At 36.2% G+C, this 18,824-nt stretch overlaps 2 protein-coding genes across 4 annotated transcripts in view; both read right to left on the bottom strand.

The window, feature by feature from the left end:
- Nucleotides 1-758: 758 nt before the first annotated feature.
- On the bottom strand, nt 759-13,734 carry mpp3b (membrane palmitoylated protein 3b). 3 transcript variants are annotated; one of them, XM_043254401.1, is made up of 20 exons: nt 13,580-13,734; nt 11,318-11,428; nt 11,066-11,184; nt 10,911-10,988; nt 10,369-10,449; nt 9,716-9,853; nt 9,532-9,613; nt 8,347-8,432; nt 8,152-8,226; nt 7,857-8,053; nt 7,316-7,380; nt 6,094-6,114; nt 4,675-4,716; nt 3,568-3,633; nt 3,090-3,251; nt 2,934-3,014; nt 2,646-2,739; nt 2,330-2,438; nt 1,849-1,977; nt 759-1,728 (listed from the first exon to the last, which is right to left on the bottom strand). In XM_043254401.1, the coding sequence occupies exons 2-20, from the start codon at nt 11,340-11,342 to the stop codon at nt 1,549-1,551; spliced, it is 1,830 nt and encodes a 609-aa protein (XP_043110336.1). In that variant the 5' UTR covers nt 11,343-11,428; nt 13,580-13,734; the 3' UTR covers nt 759-1,548. The 3 variants fall into 3 exon arrangements, with proteins under 3 accessions (XP_043110336.1, XP_043110337.1, XP_043110338.1); XM_043254402.1 differs by lacking the exon at nt 13,580-13,734 and adding an exon at nt 13,391-13,573; XM_043254403.1 differs by lacking the exon at nt 3,568-3,633.
- A 1,007-nt stretch (nt 13,735-14,741) lies between these two features.
- The window catches only part of lrp2b (low density lipoprotein receptor-related protein 2b), a 69,164-nt gene continuing 65,081 nt past the window's right edge, over nt 14,742-18,824 (bottom strand). Inside the window, exons 72-79 of the mRNA XM_043253219.1 lie at nt 18,602-18,689; nt 18,420-18,484; nt 18,144-18,291; nt 17,889-17,958; nt 17,656-17,793; nt 17,372-17,461; nt 16,522-16,587; nt 14,742-15,216 (exon numbers count right to left, since the gene is read on the bottom strand). Of these exons, the coding sequence (XP_043109154.1) occupies nt 15,175-15,216; nt 16,522-16,587; nt 17,372-17,461; nt 17,656-17,793; nt 17,889-17,958; nt 18,144-18,291; nt 18,420-18,484; nt 18,602-18,689 (707 nt within the window). The 3' untranslated portion in view covers nt 14,742-15,174. The remainder of the gene's footprint in view (nt 15,217-16,521; nt 16,588-17,371; nt 17,462-17,655; nt 17,794-17,888; nt 17,959-18,143; nt 18,292-18,419; nt 18,485-18,601; nt 18,690-18,824) is intronic.

Below are 18,824 nucleotides of genomic sequence, written 5' to 3'. Positions count from 1 at the left end.
TGACATATGATTATTGTTTTCATAGTGAGTGCTGTTGATTATGGATGATTTCCTGAGGTCGGTTAAACAATGCAGGGTGTGTTTGCTTGATATCAGCAGTCATGCAAACATGTATTAAGGGAAAGAGAGTACAGAACAAGACAGGACTTGCAAGGATTTCTTTATTTTTCTGACATTTTAGAAAAGTTAACTTGCGATCGCTGAGTATATCACTCAATTGTGTTATGGTCTTTCACGTCATTTCCTCAGTGAGCTGAAATAGACCTGACTTTGACCAGCTGAAGTGTCTGCAGTTTTGGATTTGTGGCAATATTTACATAGCTATTGCAAGAATATCAGTATTTAGTGAAATCGGATGGGAACGTGCAGCGGTATATGAGCCCGAACTATTAGAAATGAACTCTACATGGTATTCTATGTGCTTATAAATGTTGGTATGATCTTGCTAATCCCTCTTATTAGTGGACAGACGATACCTTGATGTCTCTGAAAAAAAAATATTAAAAAAATAATAAAAGGCCTAATAAATCTTGTTTTTATGTGATGTTCTGCCAATTTAGTTTTAAAGGGTTTAAATAAAAGCACTAAAAAGCCTGTTACTACCATCTGCTGCTGGGTAAATGTATTACCAGTCACCGAAAATTCAACAACATCACAAGATGACGTAATGCTCAAGGATTTGTTGTTTTAAATATTAAAAGCAATATTTATTTGTTACTAAAATCTCTCAAATAAAAGCAAAATCTAAAAGAAAGGGATACAGTTTGTAATTTTTATTATAACAATTACATTCAAAAATACTCCATGTACTCTAAAAGGGCACACATTCATAACATTTTGAACAGTACTATATGGCCATAAAGACGTTAACATGCTTTATGCTCTTTGACTATAATCATATAGAATTTGTCTAACGAACTACACAGACATCATCGGTTTGATACAAAAACGCTGACAATTACAACTAAATTATGACAGGCTGTGACCAAATACGAAATTTTATTTTACACAAGTATAAACACTGAAATAGTTTGCAAATATACAGTATGATATTTTACATAATTCCATTTACATTTAACTAAATATACACAGCCAGCATAAGTTGAAGATAACAAAACAAAAGACTTTCACACTAGATTATTTGCCTGGCAGAAACCAGCTTTGACACAGTGAGTAAACCTGAGTCAGTGTTGTCCTCTCATTCAAGTGGTCCTGTCTTCATTTGATGTTTATTTGTGCAGCTCACTCTACAGAATTAAGGATAACCTTTTTTTTTCCACAGAACACAAATTCTTTCAGCTATTAGTGATACATTTCTTGTCGATGCTACTTCCATGCAAAATCTCAAGAACAGAAATCTTCACCACTAGCGCAGTACAATAGATCTCAGTTTCAACGATTCAGACGGCACTTGTATTTTGCTTTGCATTACTTCAGTCAAACAGGATGAAACAGAAACTGGCAGACGGCAGACTCAGAAAGAGGCAGAGAGGTCTATGTTTTCAGTACACCATATGTGAGCGTTTGAATTTAAGGAAGGAGGGAGGATCAAGATCGGACCCAGCTGACAGGCACCCACTGCGGCTCTCTCTCGAGTCGTTCCAGAATATTCCTCAGCTCTACACAGGCACTGGCAGAGTCCTCCTTTACCAGGACCCTGTCCACTAGGTGGCCATATTGCTGGTCCATCTGCTCGGCTGACTGCCTCATGTCCTGCAGGTCTTCGTCCTTTTCACACAAGAGGATAGAGAAAGACAAACTGTTTTGTTCACTGTTGACAATATAAGAGTTAAATAACAGATTTACTAGCTGCATATGGGTCGTATGGTGATATAAATCGAGTCTTACTGTGATGTGTCCATTGTCACCCCTTCCTGGCGATGTAGGAGAGCTGCGCTGCTGACGTACCTCAGGGATGCGTGGCTTTACAAAAATCACATATGGCTTAAACTCTGCATTACGGAGAATTTTTAGGGCCTGAGATTTAGAGTAAAAAGAAAGATTATTATGACCAGAGTCTCTTGCTTTTGCTGATGGCAAAAGTTGCAGATTAAAATCAAGATGTTTGAAGAGAAACATTACTACTGTGTACATATTTGTTTATTAGCAAACACTTTTATCCAAAATTACTGAATGTGGGTGAAATTTACAAGTAAACCATTTTAAACAAATGAGGCTACTATCAAAATATCAAAACAATTATTTTTCAATAAATAATCTCTATTTAATGTCAATAGAGAGAAGCCAATACTGTAAACAATTTCAACAACAGAAATTAAATTTTTAAAATAATTTTAAATATAAAATTTGAATATAATTTTATATTTACCTCAGGCTGAACATCTACCAGACAGACTTTACTTCTCGCCAGGACACTCCGGATCGACTCCAGACTCGTCCCATATTGATTATTCTTATATTCACCATATTCAATAAATCTGGGCATACAAAATATATGTTTTGTGCCAATTCAAACAACAATTTTATTTGATAACACTATTAAATAAATAATCCTAACCCAAAAATTAAAACTGTTATCATTTACCAAACCTGAATGGCATTCTCTTCCTCAGAACACATAAGAATAACAACACTGACAAAAAGCACACCCAACATAGATATTAAAACTGTTTCATACAACGTACTTATTTGATTGGATGTCAGCCTCAAAGGCCTGCTTGGAGATGAAGTGGTATTCCACACCTTCCTTCTCATGGCTCTTTCTGGGTCTTGTTGTGTCTATTAAAAACAAACACACACATTATACTAGCATTTCAGTTAATGTCACATGTGATTTTGCTAAACACAATATGTTTATTTGTTACTAGAATAAATAAAAAAATTGAAGCTTTATCCTCAGATCATCAACTTGAAGCAAAAGTAGGTTCTTTTTTGATTCAGCTTCTTGACCTCCATAGAAAAACTAAACTCACGTGGCACAGCGACGCCATAGCGGTGAGGATTCTCAGCAATAACCTTCTGCTTTAGCTCATTGATCCGAGCACCAAGAGATCCTGCAGAAAAAAGGTAATGAGATTCTGAAAAAAGATTGACTCGTTTAAAATGTCCCGACATCCCTTGAATCTTACCTATCAGCACCACAAGCCTTGGTTTTTCTTGGAGCCTCATCTGATGTAGTGTCACCTCTTCATATATGAGGAACTCATTCTCTTCAGACTCTGCTGGACGCGACTCTTTGGTTGAACCCTGGTGATCCTTGCGGCTCAGTCTGAAGCTTCTCCTTAGACCAGCTGTGAGAGCAGAAAATGATTTTCCAATAGATCAACAAAGGTAAAAAACATCTAACAATATAGAGAAAATTAGAAATAGACATGACAGATTTACATGAACACAAAGATCAGACAAAAAGACAAGGATGGAAAGAGGTATATCCTCCAGACTAAAAATACCATGTGCCTCACACTGCTGCTGATTTTATGTAACAGCTGCATCTCAGGGGAAAATAGCAACACACTCTTCATCTGCTTTGTAAAATTTAATATGCAGTTAATCTGTTAAAGCAGCAATGCATCTATTCACCTTACAAGTATAAAAGAAATATGGTACCTGAGTAAAACTCCCAGGAAAAGGCCTGGCCACAGGACGGTGCCACCGCCTTACACTTTGGAGAAACTACAACTAATGTTAGACCATCACACATCCAGCAATGTTCTATAGAGACTATCATGAGCTATCAGCCATGCCAAAGCCTCTGGGATTCATTAGCAGAAAGCAATAGTTCCCTGACTATAGCAGTGCACCTGTTGTTCATACTTAAAGGAAACATTCACCAAAAATAAAAGTTTCATGCCCACACAAATTCCTTCCCTGTAAAAGCCCAATTCCATCACATAACACACGCTTTGCTAACTTATAATTATGAGATACAGAGTCATACCTAAGATAAAAGCGTTAATATGAGATAAATCTAAATTATGACAAAAAATAAATACTTGTACTTGTCTCATAATTTCAACCATGTTATATGTTACACTGTTCTTCCAAGGTACACTAAAACAAAAATGCTGGCATCTTTTTTCCATAAAATGAAAAAGAATAAATAAATAATTATATAATGAAGCTGTGAAGATTTAATAAAATGCAAATATGGTGCCAATGAGTCAGGTATATGTAAATATAACATCATAAATCATAGAAATTTGAATATGATGCAAAAGTGCATATTGAGTTTAATTTAATCTCATTAATTAATTATCGCTTTAGATAAAAGTGTCTGCTAAATGACTAAATGTAATGTAAATGTAAATATCTATTCCTCACAAAAAAAAACAACAACTGTATGACTTCAGAATACTGGTACAGATCCTCATTCACTTTTTGAGTAAATTAGAGAATTTCATTTTTGGGTGAACTGTCCCTTTAAGCAGCAAGCACCAAAAACAGTAAGTGCATGAATCTGGCAGTCTTCATCGTAGCAAAAAGCACACACTAAAAATGACTAAAACTCAAAGAGGGAGTTGTCCGAAGCCGGCAGCAGAGCAGTGGGCTCAAGATGTAACCAATGGCTGGGGTCTTAGGATATGCCAAGCATATGAGCTCTGTGGTGAAGTGAAAACCAGATGATGTATGAAGCGCACCACACCACACAAAAAAGCATCATCCAAAGCCAAAGCCATGTGGAGTGCATTCAGTGTGTAAGGTGCCAGCTCTCACCTACGTGCTGTCCACCGACACTGCCCTCACTGTCACAGTCCTCTGGAGGGTAGTTGGGTCAGGAGAACACATAAGATGAAAGGGTACAGGCAGGAGAGGAGAATCAGTGGGGATCACATTTTACAAGGATATTTCACAGGTCAGAGTTATCGGAGAGGCAAAGAGAACCACGACAGCAGCAAGCACTGAGCGCAGGGATCTCAACATCTGTACTGGGTACTCAGAGTCTTGTAGTTTAAAAATGTATGGGCTCTTTTCATTGACTAGCCATGAAGTACCAAACACCTGAAATACCCATTTTACAGATTTCTGAATTAATCTGAAAAGAATTTACAAATACTTTGACTTCATTAGTTTACACATTATTTTATGGTGTCCTTGTTACAGTAAAAATAACTGCTGACTAATATTTAAAGAGATAGTTTACCCAAATTACTCACCCTCATATAATTCTAAAACCTGAAAGACAGCATAGAAAAACCCATAGACAGCAGTAATCCTAACATGATCAAGATCAGTAGCAAGAACATTGTTAAAATAATTCATCAGTGACATCAGTGGTTCAAATGTAATTTTACAAAGCTATGATCTTGTAAGAATCCTTGCTGTCTATGGGAGGGTCAGAGAACTCTTGGAATTCATCAAAATGATCTTAATTTGTGTTCTAAAGATAATCGAAGGTCTTGCAGATTTGGAAAGATATAAGAGAGGGTAATTAAAGACAGAATCTTTTTTTTTTTTGGTGAACTTTACTTTTTTATTAACAAAAACAAATTCATTATAGGGTTAAAATTTCTGGTTAGTTGCTTGTGCACAGGCCAATTTCCTAAAAAGTTGGTACGTTTTTGTAAAATGTAATAAAAAACAGAATCTTGTATTAATTCTCTATACAATTTCAATATATGTCTCAACCCTCATAGAATGAATTTCGTCTTGCATGACAGAGATTCAGGTTGCATTTCTCGATGAAACCTTAGATTGTATTAAGTAACAGTGTTTTTTTTTGTACTGCTCCTAAGCTCATGTTGCTATATTTAATGTATGGTTTGCCATGAAGTAACATTAGGTGCACACTAAACAGGGGTTTCCTGCCTTTTAACCAAATTATGATACCCTTACCCCAAAGCAATTCATCTTTTTAACCAACTCTTTTACTTATATTTTGCCTATGTGCAAATATTTTTATATATTATGTTGGTCAGTATAATGTTTTGTCAGTTAAATAAAGGTTTAAGAGAATTAGCAAATCACATTTGCTTTGATTCTTGCTTTTATTGAATTGAAAAAATGCCAACTTTTTTGGAAATAAGTTGCAATTATGCATCATTTACTGTTACTGTTACAAGGATACTATACAATAAAGTGTTACCTTTTAAATTATTTCGTATTTAATGACATTATTTTTTCAAAATCACTTACCTTTTTCACAAGTTTGGTCACCTGAGGTAAGCAGAGTGAGGAAACAAACACAATTGCTGAAACATGAATAAGTTTGAAAAGCAAATGAATAAGGAATCTTTCAAGTATTGTAATTTGTGGTAGATCTGGGTAAAATGTACACTTAGAGTCATTGCTTATCCTATATGCCTATCTCTTCTTAAACCTTTTTCAGTATATATTTGTACAGCACTTCCTGCAGACTTTGAGAGTTGTGAATGTAGAAGTGAATACAATGCAATAATTGTGTATTGGCAAGAATGTATAATTAAATCTGGCACTGTAGCCTAAATGAATTCATTTAAATTTGGAATTGAATTGAATCTTGTGAACTTTCCCAAGCTTGTGTGCTTGCGATTCATAATCTAATCAAGAGTCTACATTGATACGCTGGCCCATATCCAACATTTGAGAGCATCTTAACGTAAGCAAAGGCCTGAGCGATAATCGATAACGATAATTATCACGATATACATTTTTCCCCCGATAAAACAACAATAAATGTTCTATATAATGTTTATATGCCAAAAGCAGACCATTATCCACTCGCGTCACAGTTCAAAGCTCTAAATAGCGCTGTGAGATCAAGTGTGAAGTTTAAAGCCAAACAGGAGAAACACTGTGGAACGAGACAGTCAAAAGGTTTTTCAAACTACACAGAAACGTGGCAGAAACGTGGGATATTCACATCATATTTTATTACAGGAGTAAGGGAACATAATTATATTTGTGATTAAGCTATATCACGTGTGCATTTATACTGAATGTGTTTAGACTAAGGTTACAGTTTTTCATACAAATATGCTGCTTAAATATCATAGTATTGCTATGTGTGGTTGCAAGTGACTAAACTAAAAAATAAAATAAAATAAAGATTTGACATTTATTGTGACAATTATTGATATTGACTGATTTTGTTTTTTGTCCTGACAAGCAGCACTGCATCCTCTTGGTAACCTGATTGGACAGGAATAGGAATATCTGACTACAGACTGATCAATATATCTGAATACTAGAGTTCCCTTCATTCTGTTTTGACTGGCACAATTCCATATTTTCTGTAATAGTTACACACCTAATTATGATGAGAGATGTTCAGCTGTCTGCTAAATAATTTCTGCATTTACAAAGTGTTTGTTTAAATATTAACAAGAAACAGTAGTAGGTATCTGTTATCTATGCAGTAAATAGTAGAAGAACTTACAAGGTGTTGCTCTAGGTGATTTAGGGCTCTGGTGTGTTCCCATTTTCATCCTATACAACAGTCGTCTGCAGATTTAGGACAAAAAGTCAAAATATAATTACAATAAATAAATCTAACACTTTGTTTAAAAAGGCCTGTAGTGGTGGACTGCCATATGGAGATGGGGCTAAGTATTCTCAAACATTTATTCAAAATAAAATGATAAAATTGCTTACTAAAATTAACTAACATAAAAAAATGTCATTCAATCATTCAATGTCATTCATAATTCATTCAACATAATTTTGGTTAAGGATTACGGTAAGTTACTGTTCTATTAATAGTCAATTAAAATATTACATTTAAAACACTTTATTTAATTTTTAATACACCAGAAAAGAAAAAAAAAGGAAACTTAATATTTATGTATCCAAACAAAGTCAAATTGCTGAAGAGTCAGCCTCCACTTAAAATTTGCTGTTGAACAGCTATTGAATATTACAGATAGTTGTTCTATAAGACAGAAATAATGGAAGGTGTAGGTGTGATTTTTGTTGTGTACCTCTCCTGAAACTGTCTTGAAGGAATGAGGCCAGCACGTAAGTTGCTGTCTCCAACTCTTTTGGCCTGCCACCATGTTGGGTCATCTTGGCTAACCACCTGGAGGATGTCTCCACGTGTGAAAGGCAGTCCTGCCTCCTGACAAGGTGTGGCCTTGTCTTCAAATGGTGTGTAATCAAAAAGGGCTCTTAAATAGACCTTAAAGAGCAAAGAGAGAAAAAAACAGTGCATATAACATTGCATACATATGAAGCAGCTACTGTCCTATGACGTTCAAATAAAGTGATTACATTCACCTTACTCTCCTTGAACCGATCCTCTTCCTTAATGGCAGGAATTATCTTCAAAGTGATCGAGCCCTGAGACTGAGACTGCAGCCCGACAAACAATAAACAATCAAGGACACTAAATCAGGTAAGTGCCTTTTCAGATAAGGAATCTTATAGGAATGACTCAGCTTTTGTAAGACAACCGAGGAATAGTGAACACACCAGAATCTGGCTGATCTCCTCAGGACGTTTGTGTATAATGAGATTTCCATTGACCTCCCGTAACTCATCTCCAACATGTACCAGACCTGAAGGAGAATTCATTGAACAGTCATCATGGTGCATTTGAAATAGGTCCAAACAACTTTTACTACAGTGAAAATACTTCTATTTCATGATAAATTATCTTCATAATATTATAATATACACACACTATATATTATCTTCATTTTTCTTAACAATTGAACTAAGATTTTTAAAAAATATTGTTTAAAAAAAAACACTTTACATACTCATATTGGCTCTCTTTTAGGTACTAAATTATTTAACTGCCAAAAGTTAAGAGAAGATTTTATTCTGAAACCTGTCTACTGGAATTCGACTCGTTCCTCATTTAAAAAAGCTTCAAAATCACTGATCTTTTCTTTGTTTTCACGCTGCCACTGCCGTGAAGTATTTCTGATGAATTTAGTAAATTGAGGCTTTTTCTCAGTTTCTCTGATCAAACATTTTATTCCCCTTGATGATATTGTACTTTTTTCAACACTCTCTGATACAATGTTTTCCGGTACACTTTTTAAACATAAATAAAGTTTTTAGGAACTACATGACACTGCATACAAACAGTCATTATACAATAGTACAACCTAGTTTGCAAGGTGCAGTACAAGTCAGATTTCAACAGAATTTCCATGGCAACCGTGAAATCTGCTTTGTATATTTCCAGTATAATCTGTAATCCCAAAGCAAAGCATAATCTCAAGGATTTTAGTCAATATTTTGCTCGTGATAAGAAAAATCCGCTGCTCAGAATGCTATTAATATTTAAAAAAAAATAATGATTCTGCTGTGATTACAGTCTCCCCTTGTTGCTGATATCTAATTTTCAAAATGTCGCTCTGGATATCTAATAGGAGAGATTCCAAGTAAATTCTTTGCGTAACATTTAAATAAATCGTTATTCAATTCCCTCTCTTGATCTCTCCATTGAGAATTGAGTCGTCTGTCATGGGTTTTACAGCCAGTTTTTGACTCGGATGGTCCCCAGTTGCGTCATCATAGATTATGTTACATCAAATCTGCTGAGAGAGATTTTGCTGTTGTCCAGCCACAGTGTAAAAAAAAGAACAGTTTCCAAAGAGAAAAAAAAGTTATGCTGACAAGGGGAAGGATCAGGCTGTCACTCACCACTACGGTCTGCAGCTCCTCCCCTCATTATCCTAGCAACCACTACTGCCCCAGTTACTTCATCCCTGCGGATGGTCGCACCCTAAAGACGCATAATTGAGTGCAGAAATTAAATATAAGGCTATATTTTAGGACTGGACAGCACATTAAAAATATTAGTCTTTTGTTGACAGCTGAAACTCACAAGAGGCTCCTTGTTCTTCACCAAACGCACAATCTTTACTGATTCTTCCTCCAGTTCATCGTCTATATCATCCGGGAGAGGGGGAAGCACAGGCTCAAAGTTCTTCTGTGCCACTGTGTCATGTACTGTTAGCACTGCCTGATGGGGAGAAAAATGACAACAAAAGATGACCCGGTGGTGCTGTGGAAGAAAGAACGTGCTTGTGTATAAATGAGAGTAGGTGTAGATTGGTTGACAGAGAATGAAAAGGAGGAAACTGATGAGGAAACTGATGCCCGGGGCACATTGGAGGAAATGAGCGAGTCTAATTAGAAGGCTGTAAAATGTCATCTAATTCTTTTTTGTCATGCTGCTCACTATCAAATAGAAATTAATTAAGCTTAATTACGTCAAGCTTCATTTAAATACCGTTTTAACAAGAATTCTTGTGTCAGTGACATATCTGCTATAGAATACTTATACTGTAGCTTTCGATTTGATTGATTATTATAATATAAAGGTGTTTGCGTGCATCTAAATTTATTTATAAAAATTTATTTTAACATTAATGGAATAACATTTAAGATCAATGAAAGATTTTTCTGATGAAAACCACCAAGACATAAATTAGGAAAATCTCTACAAAGTCTATGGCACAAGTGTATGTTTTGCACCTTCACATGTGGAGTGGTAAGCAGTGTTAATAGCTCTCTTTCATCTTCTTCCAGTGGTCCATTCTGTAGCTCCTCTGCGACCTATCAATGCAAACCACAAGACCAGTATCATCAAAAATGCATAAACATGGCAACATTCAATGGTACAGTGAAAACCCCCCACACTTAATCGCTATTTTTATTTTTCATCAAAATGTCTAGCTTTAAAATTGCGTTGTTGTTTTACATACACTAATGTTTAAATGTTTTGGGTCAGTATGACTGTTTTCAACATTGATGCAGCAGTGAATGAATAAAGCCTGCTGAAAATTCAGCTTAAATTACATACTTAAAATATAACATGAAAAGTTACAAATAATGAATATATAAATTATAAATATAAACAATATTTCACAAAAATACTGTATTTTGGTTTTATGATCTGTTATAAAATTTTTATAAAACAAAATTGTTTATAAAATATATGCTTTCAATATTTTTACAAGTTGTATATATAAGTCATATAAAAGATTGTTTGCTGTTGAAGTAGTAATGCCACTTACGTCTTCTGCCAGGCAGGATGCGCTGTTGAGCACTGGGGTTGGGCTCTGGAGCTGGAACTGTCTGAGTCGCTCATGGATCTGCATGAAAGGTCAGTACATATAATCATTCACAAAACAATATTAGGATGTTAGATGTTATCTCCAGCTTTACGCACTTTCATGAGATAGCTAAGGCTCCTCTCACTGAAGACCTCCCTGAGGAAAACCATGTCCTCTTTGTGATTAGCATCTGGATGCAGCTGGGAGGTGAGGAGGGCTAGCATCTCGTGCAAACCTACAAAAATAATTATACTTTAAAATGGTACAGTTATTTATTTTCTGTAAACGTTTTTTAAACATAAATTACTGTTATTTATTATGATGATCAGGTGAGCCCATTTCGCAATCACAGCTATTGTATGACGTACCTGTGGTAGGTGAAAGAACAGGCATTGCTGCTCATGAGACGGACAGAGACGAAGAAAAAATGGTTCTCTTCTACTCTCAGGTCACTCAAAATGTGGGCTCATCTGAAAAGCCTGTTAGAAATAAAATGTCAAAAGCCAGCTTTAAGAAAGAAAGATAAGAGAGAGGGAGAATGAAAGATATCACAATAGTCAGTAGGCATGACATTAAATTAAATTACATTTAGTCATCTTAGTTTATTCAGGATAGATTGTTGTTGTGAGTCACAACAGAGAAGGAAAGCAAAAAAACAGAAGGAAAGCATCTCCTTTAGAGGGGGATATAGGTTCTGGTGGTCTGCACAGTTCACAGAAAATGAGTGAAGTAAGTAGAAATATGATCACTTCAGAAAATAATCCCCATGGCAACAACAATCAATACTTTATCACGGCGTTTCAACCAGACAGACATCACATGAAACAGTATACTCTGGACTAAACAAAGAAGTTTCTTAGAAGATAATCATAATCATAATACAGGTGGCACAACAGAAATTCCCATGATGAATCAAACTGCACATTGATAAACACGGGACACAGCTGAAAACATTGCAGAAACAATGTGGTTTGATTGACTATAGCCTAATCTTTGACACAGAATAGTATTAAATTATTAAAAAGGAGCTTAAATCCCTAGTAAAAGTAATGAAATATTGAGGGGTGTCATCGTGATCTGAAATTTTGGTACGGCTTGTACCAGACAAGCTGTAACCTTACTACAGACTTTTGGTTTTCTAAAAGCCCTCTAATCCATGCTGATTCTCTCAAAGGCCCAAAAGTATCTCTCTATTTCTCTTTCCCTTTCGCTCTGATTATGACGTGCGTGATGGAAAGATTATTCTGCTCTGGGTCTCTCTCCATCTTTCTCATATGCTGCAGCTGCACTGAGAAGATTCTCACCAGACATATGCTCAGATCAGGATCATCTTGCTAGTACTTTGCAACTCAGCTGCCCAACCATTTGAAAATACCATTGATGAAAATGTCATGTAGAAAATTTCACAAAACAAACGCAAAACCTGAATGGTAGGAATGTCAAATTGCAAATGGTTACTTTTGGTCTGAAGACCTTGGGCCTGTTCTGTCTGACCTTTATCATTCTCTCTTTCTCCAGAGGAACAGGGGTTCTTATGCCCAGTTTTTGCCCTTACGGAATGATTCATGTAAAGCTGAAAACATGCCCTGCTGGGGGACAAGGTCATTCAGCCACCCTTCTGCCACCATCTGTCCCTTTCGCTATCACGCACTGCTAAAGGCCACCATTAGTGCTGACAGCTCTAGCTCTCTTTTGGTGTGTGTATGTGTGTTTGCATTATATACATAAATGCTAGTAGACACAAGCAAACACATCAAATTAAATCTCTTTGAAGAAGATTATCGTGAATGACATCAGCAGGAGTCATTGAGCCTTATAGGATAGAGCCTAATTCACTCAGATTCAGTAGATTATCAAAGAAAAAAAACAAACAAACAAAAAACAGCCTGTACATCAAATCAAAATATTGTATATGTACCTGAAAAAAAAATATTAAGAGCAAGTTCATTAGTTGAAAGGTTGCATGTTCTTGCATTCCTGTACACAGACACACACACACACACACACACACACACACACACACACTCTCTGTAGACTTTTCATTGACTTCTAATGGTTTTATACAGAGCACATTTTATTATCTATCCCCTACATCTTATGTGAGCAATTTTGCATTTTTACATTGTCACTATTGTCACATTTTTGTTCTTAAAACCCATAATGTAGGTAAACCCAATCACACACACACACACACACACACACACACACACACACACACACACACACGCACATACACAGTCATGACAAAACACAAAATCACAGGTGCAAGGGAATACCTTAAAACGGCTCAAAGCAGAAGCTCATGAGGAAACACATAAAATGCCACATTTAAATTACTATTTTTTTAGTTCACCTAATTCAGCAATGCTCTTTGAATGTATTTACAGTGACAAAATAAATGGAATCTGTGAAATATTAAGGTACACCCAGCATCTCTCTACCTCATTCCAGCGGACGTGCTTCCCAGAGTCTCTCCGAAACTGTCCGTCAGGGAATGTGGCCAGTGAAAAATGCATCACTGGATGCTGAGATCCTTTTAAGTGCTGAATCCTCTTCCTGCTGTTCACTCTGTCTGCAGAGCGGATTATACACCCAGCATGCAAAAGGGAGAACGCCCCCGTATGTCTTACCTTTCACCGCCCGTGCGTGCGTGAGAGCGTTTCCGCTTTCATGGAAAGACCCTCGGCATCTCTGTGGCGATTCCTGCTACACTGGCTCAGTGTATCTCAGTTCTTCCTTACGTCCTCCCCCTTCCCTCGTTCTCTCTCACATACAATCTTCAGCCCGCCCTTCTTCAATCTATCGCTCTATCACCATCCCCCACCGGTCCTCTCTCTCTCTCCTCTAATGATGCTCACTGTGATACGGAAAGAGCTTGTCGGCAGCGGCGCTGAATCTGAACAGTTATGTGAGTCTTTTGCTTCCATCAAAAACCTGGCGTTTGAAACTTTTCTTCATTAAATTTGTTTGTTGTAGACCTACACATGGGTAGAAGACTGATGGCAACAAAAATCGACACTGGCATGTTCTTTTTGGCGTGTTCTTTTCCACTTGAATTAGTCAAGAGAATAATGAGATCGCAGTTATGTTACTATACTCTGGGAATCTGGGTCATAATTGTCTTTCTCCCCTACATTTTTGTTGTATTTTATTACTTTAATATTTTATGTAATTTAATTAAGTTGGTCGAAAATCACTTTTACTTTTTTACACAAAAAAACAAAACAAAACCCTATCATGGTTAAAAATACTGTAGCAAAATGATGTCTGCTTCTGAATGAACAGTTAGCATTACCACATCCATACGTTTCGGGAATATCAGCTTTTTCCATCAGTAGAACACAGAGTACCATAGACCAGAATTAACAGATTACCTAAATCTTTTGTTCATCAATCAATAAAATGTAATTAATTAATCAGAATAAGGGGTCTAAGTAGGCAGCTGAGGAATGCAGGGTACTTAAGCATTTGCACTGCAGCTGTACCAAGAAATGTGTACTTTTGTGTGTTAGAGTGTATTGTATTGTGTAATGTGTATTGAGGTGAGTTAATGTCAGACAGCAAATTCTATGGGATGCTAGGGTATTTTTGGAAGAAATTTGAACAATAACTTGAAATTGAATTGAATAGCACTACATCAGCATATTAGAATGATCCGAGGGACCGTGTGACACTTCAAACTGCTTTGCCAAATTGCATTTTAAATGTTTTTTTGTACTGCAGCCTGATGCACTTCTTTTTTGCCAACTTTGAAATGATTCTGTGTAACGCAGTTTACATTTTGTAGGATTACATTTTTATTGAATTAAAAATCCTCACATCCTCCATTCAAAAACGTTTTGCAATACATTATTATATTTTATTATTATGACATCAAACAAGACCAAGCAGCGCTGTGGTTAATCATACACATACAAAAAATACAGCAAAGCATTCAAATAGCGAATTTGTCAATTAAAATTAATCATCGCAACAATTTACAGTCATCTGAAGTATCTCAGTGCAGATCTTTATTCATTAAAATATAATAAAAATGAACAATCAACAAAACTATTCAGTATATGGCATGTTTGTTGTACAAAACTTTGTTGTAAGTCCCTGTAAATAGAGACCTAAACCACACGCGAGTAGGGTGGTATACCACAGCCATAATTTACCAGCCATACATCTTAGCTGCTGATGTGAATGAGAGCTGATCCTGTAAGATGCTCTTACAGAATTATCTTCAAATTGTAGATTCTCCCTGGCTTTGTGTCTGTAGTGCATCCTGACAAGACACAAGAAATCAGGTGTATCAGGTCTCTCTCAATTTTAGACAATTCTGGACACTCAAACTTAGAAGAAGTAGCAGAGGAACATTTCAATTTTACTTGAATCACTACAATATCTCATCTATCTACCAAGCCGTGAGGTTGCCATTAGGTGCCTCTCCTTTCTGCTAATGTAGAGAAATCATGACTCGGGTATGGAGGGAATGATAAGTGAGAGGAACTAAGCAAAAAGAGAATGAATCTGCATTAGCAGAAATCAATCTCCTTGCAGGTCTCAAAGGAGCAAATCAAGCTGGATCTGTGTCACGGCCATATTTTAAGCTTCTTAGGGCCTGACCTTTCATTAGTCTATTTCAAATTAAGTATTTTGATCTAATTTTGAGAAACTCAGTTACAGTTCATGCCTCACTTGCTAAACAGTGTGGCACATTGACTTTTAAATAGCATAGAATATTATGAGAATGCTTTGATAGCTGATAACTGTCCATAAGTGTCATATTTATAGAACATAACCATAGCAAGTGACAGTAATAAAAAAACATTTATGTTTATGGTAATTAAGAAATTCATACAATCATTATACAGTAGATTTTTCATTTATACCATATGCAAAATGGAAAATATTACATTAAAATTCTAACTGTACGTATAATTTTAATATAATATTCAGAAAATTCAATAATTAAACATTTAACTAACTAAATTATACAAAATTACACTAAAATTAACTAACTGATATAATTTATTTCTACAATGGCAAAGTTGAATTTTCAGCAGCCATAAGTTCAATCTTCAGTACCATAACAATCCAAATATTCATCCTTATTGTATACTAGTACATTATAATTTAAATTATTTCAGATTATCATATGTTTTTTTGTCTACAATTGTGCTCTTTCAAACAAAGCTCAGTTTCATTTATTTCTATAATAGATGCCTCTCTCAATCACTCTCAAGGAGAAATTCAAGGTCTTTCACTTCTTTTATTTGCCTTCTTCACCAGAGAGGGAAATTCTTATTCCCCAGAGGCCTTGACATGCCTTCACAAGCTGTTAAATGAGCCCCTCCTTCACTGCACGCTGTTATAGCTTTCATTGTATTACAGCATTCATTTTTCTGCTTTCAGCAGAATAAGGAGAGAGGGGATGTCAACAGGGCTGGCTGTGTGTTTACATTGGTGAGCCAGAACTATACTACCATTAGGACACGTCCTTGCCTTGTACATCAAAATGAAATTTTATTTATCAAAAGCCATACACAGTTCCTCATGGACACATTCAATCTTTAGCTCTTTTTCTTACCGTATATAAGGGATTTTCGAACTTATCATGCACATCCACCTCTGTCTTTAGCTGTGAAGTATCGGCCTGTGTAAAAAAGGAACAAGAAATTAAGACACAACCTGATGACTGAAAAGCTCAGAATTCACTGACATAACAGGTTCAACTAAAACACAGACCTCCCTATGCAACATGCTGTGAGGTATGAAGGTCACCTGTGGGTTTGTGCTGTTTCTTATTCATGTCTCTCTAACTCCTCTGTGTCCTCTCCCACATACTCTATAATCTTTCTTGTTGTCACATCTTCAGAATAACTCCTTGTGTGTGGGTGTGTTTAGGGCGTTTTTTGCTACAGTTCTTGCATGGAAGCATGTCGATATTGCTCAAACATTCTGTTAGGATTTGTTTTAAACCCCAAACCCCAGGTGTTGAGCTTTCTTGTTTACCATACAGTATGTGATGTGCCCTATGCATGTGTGTTGCTTATTATTTAGATGTAAATATAAGCCTTAATCGGAAGCTTTTAAAATGAAAACAGCACCATAAACTGCTGTCTACTGAGAGTGTTAAAGTGAATATAGTGTAGAATCTTTCAGTATGCCACCAATTTCATACAAAAAACAATGCAAATTCTAAAAAGGGGTAATTAACAATCAAACTATTAATCAAACTGTAATTTTTATTTACAGCTAATGTATTTGCTGCCTTGTGAGGGCATTGGCTGGGGTGGTAGGGTATATGCTGAGATTCCAGCGACCATTCAGAAAAAGAAGGAACAGCAAAGTCTGACCCAATCACACCACCAAACAAAGCAAGATCATTTCCAGGACAACGAAGCATGTGTCATGTGGTTACTGTCATTTTGGCTAACCTTGTCAAGCTCAGTGCTGACTGGTGTGGCATCTGTTAGCTGGACCGCAGGGCTCGACTCAGCAGCATACACTGGGTTTTCAACGCTCTCCTGAAAGTAAGAGAGAGAAAGAAAGAAGTTTTAAAAGAAGTAAATATATAAGTTCCCCTGAAAGTCTGTGTTAAAAAGGAATAGTTCACCAAAAATATCTAGTCTAGCACTAAAAATGTAAAAATATAATGCATAATACAAATTTGACATAACACAAACATGCAGTAAATCGTTTGTGCCAGTAGATGTCATACCTTGGCTGGCCCATTCATGACTGTAGTGGCTACAGCAGTAGGTGCAGCAGAAGATCCCTGTGAATCCTCGCTGTATGCTGGGTTCTCAAAACTTCTTCCTTTTCCCTCCACTTCTATTGAGGTGCTGGATTCCTGTAACTGACAAAAGGGCAAAAGATATTGTGTGCTTTTATAATAAACTATACATGCCTTATTTTGGATATATGTTTTAAAAATACATTGTGAGAACAAACCTCTTTGGGAAAGTTGCTGCTGTCATTCTCTGATTCAGATGGGTTGTTAAAACGTTCAGAGTTACCACCCCTAATTATATGAAGTAAAATCAAACCAAAGGTTTATTTTGTTATATACTGCAACTTGCATATAATATCTGCACAATCTAAATTCATCACCTTCACTTTTCTTCTGATATTTACTAGCATTCATGATGCACATTTTCCCCCCTAGTACTCACTCATATTTATTATATACACTTTTTTCATTCTTACCAGAAGCTGGGCTTACTGAAGTTAGATACACTAACAGGAAGATTAATGTTATGCAGAGTGTTCATAATTTTCTCCTTCTTTTTTGCAGAATATATCAGGCAAAGCAGGAAAAGAACCACAACAGCTGTAACTCCAAGAGCAATTGCAACTGTGAATGTATAGAAAGAGACAGAGGATTTAGATCATGTCATCTTGTTTGCTTGCCTAAGACAACAGCTTGAAAAGTTGCTTCATGATATTTTATATGCTGATATCATGTACTGCCATAAATTTTACCTGAAGTTGTGACTACACCATAAACGCTGGTCTCACAGAAATCTCCTTTCCATTCAGGGGGGCAACTTTAAGGGGGGAATGAACAGTTAGCATTACCACATCCATAAGTTTTTAACATCCCTGCTTTTGAAACACTTTTTTTCTCATAAAACATGTATGTCAATATCGGATCACAAGCTTACATGCAGAGAGCCTTATTGTCATCGAAATAACAAGTTCCACCGTTCCTGCACTGGCATGGAGGAGGCATGGTGGGTTCAGGCTCAAACCCTATCAAATCAAACATCACAAAAACAAATGGATGGGAGCGGCTGCTATATTTAGAACTGAACTGTAAAATGTGCCAACGGACTTAGTGTAAGTACTTATGTCTTTTATTATTACTGGAACCCAGAGATTGACGTC

Source organism: Puntigrus tetrazona, chromosome 12 (genome assembly GCF_018831695.1).
Source record: "Puntigrus tetrazona isolate hp1 chromosome 12, ASM1883169v1, whole genome shotgun sequence".
Lineage (NCBI taxonomy): Eukaryota > Metazoa > Chordata > Actinopteri > Cypriniformes > Cyprinidae > Puntigrus > Puntigrus tetrazona.
The sequence above is the reverse complement of the archived record's forward strand: the minus strand, read 5'-3'. Positions and strand labels throughout refer to the sequence as shown.

Bases quoted from the DNA above. Each gene is read 5' to 3' on its own strand.
- mpp3b (XM_043254401.1), bottom strand. From the start codon at position 11,342: ATGCCTGTTCTTTCACCTACCACAG. The intron at 11,185-11,317 runs GTACGTCATACA...TTATTTTTGTAG, and splicing joins TGTTCTTTCACCTACCACAG to GTTTGCACGAGATGCTAGCC. The intron at 9,614-9,715 runs GTGAGTTTCAGC...ATGCGTCTTTAG, and splicing joins TGAAGAACAAGGAGCCTCTT to GGTGCGACCATCCGCAGGGA.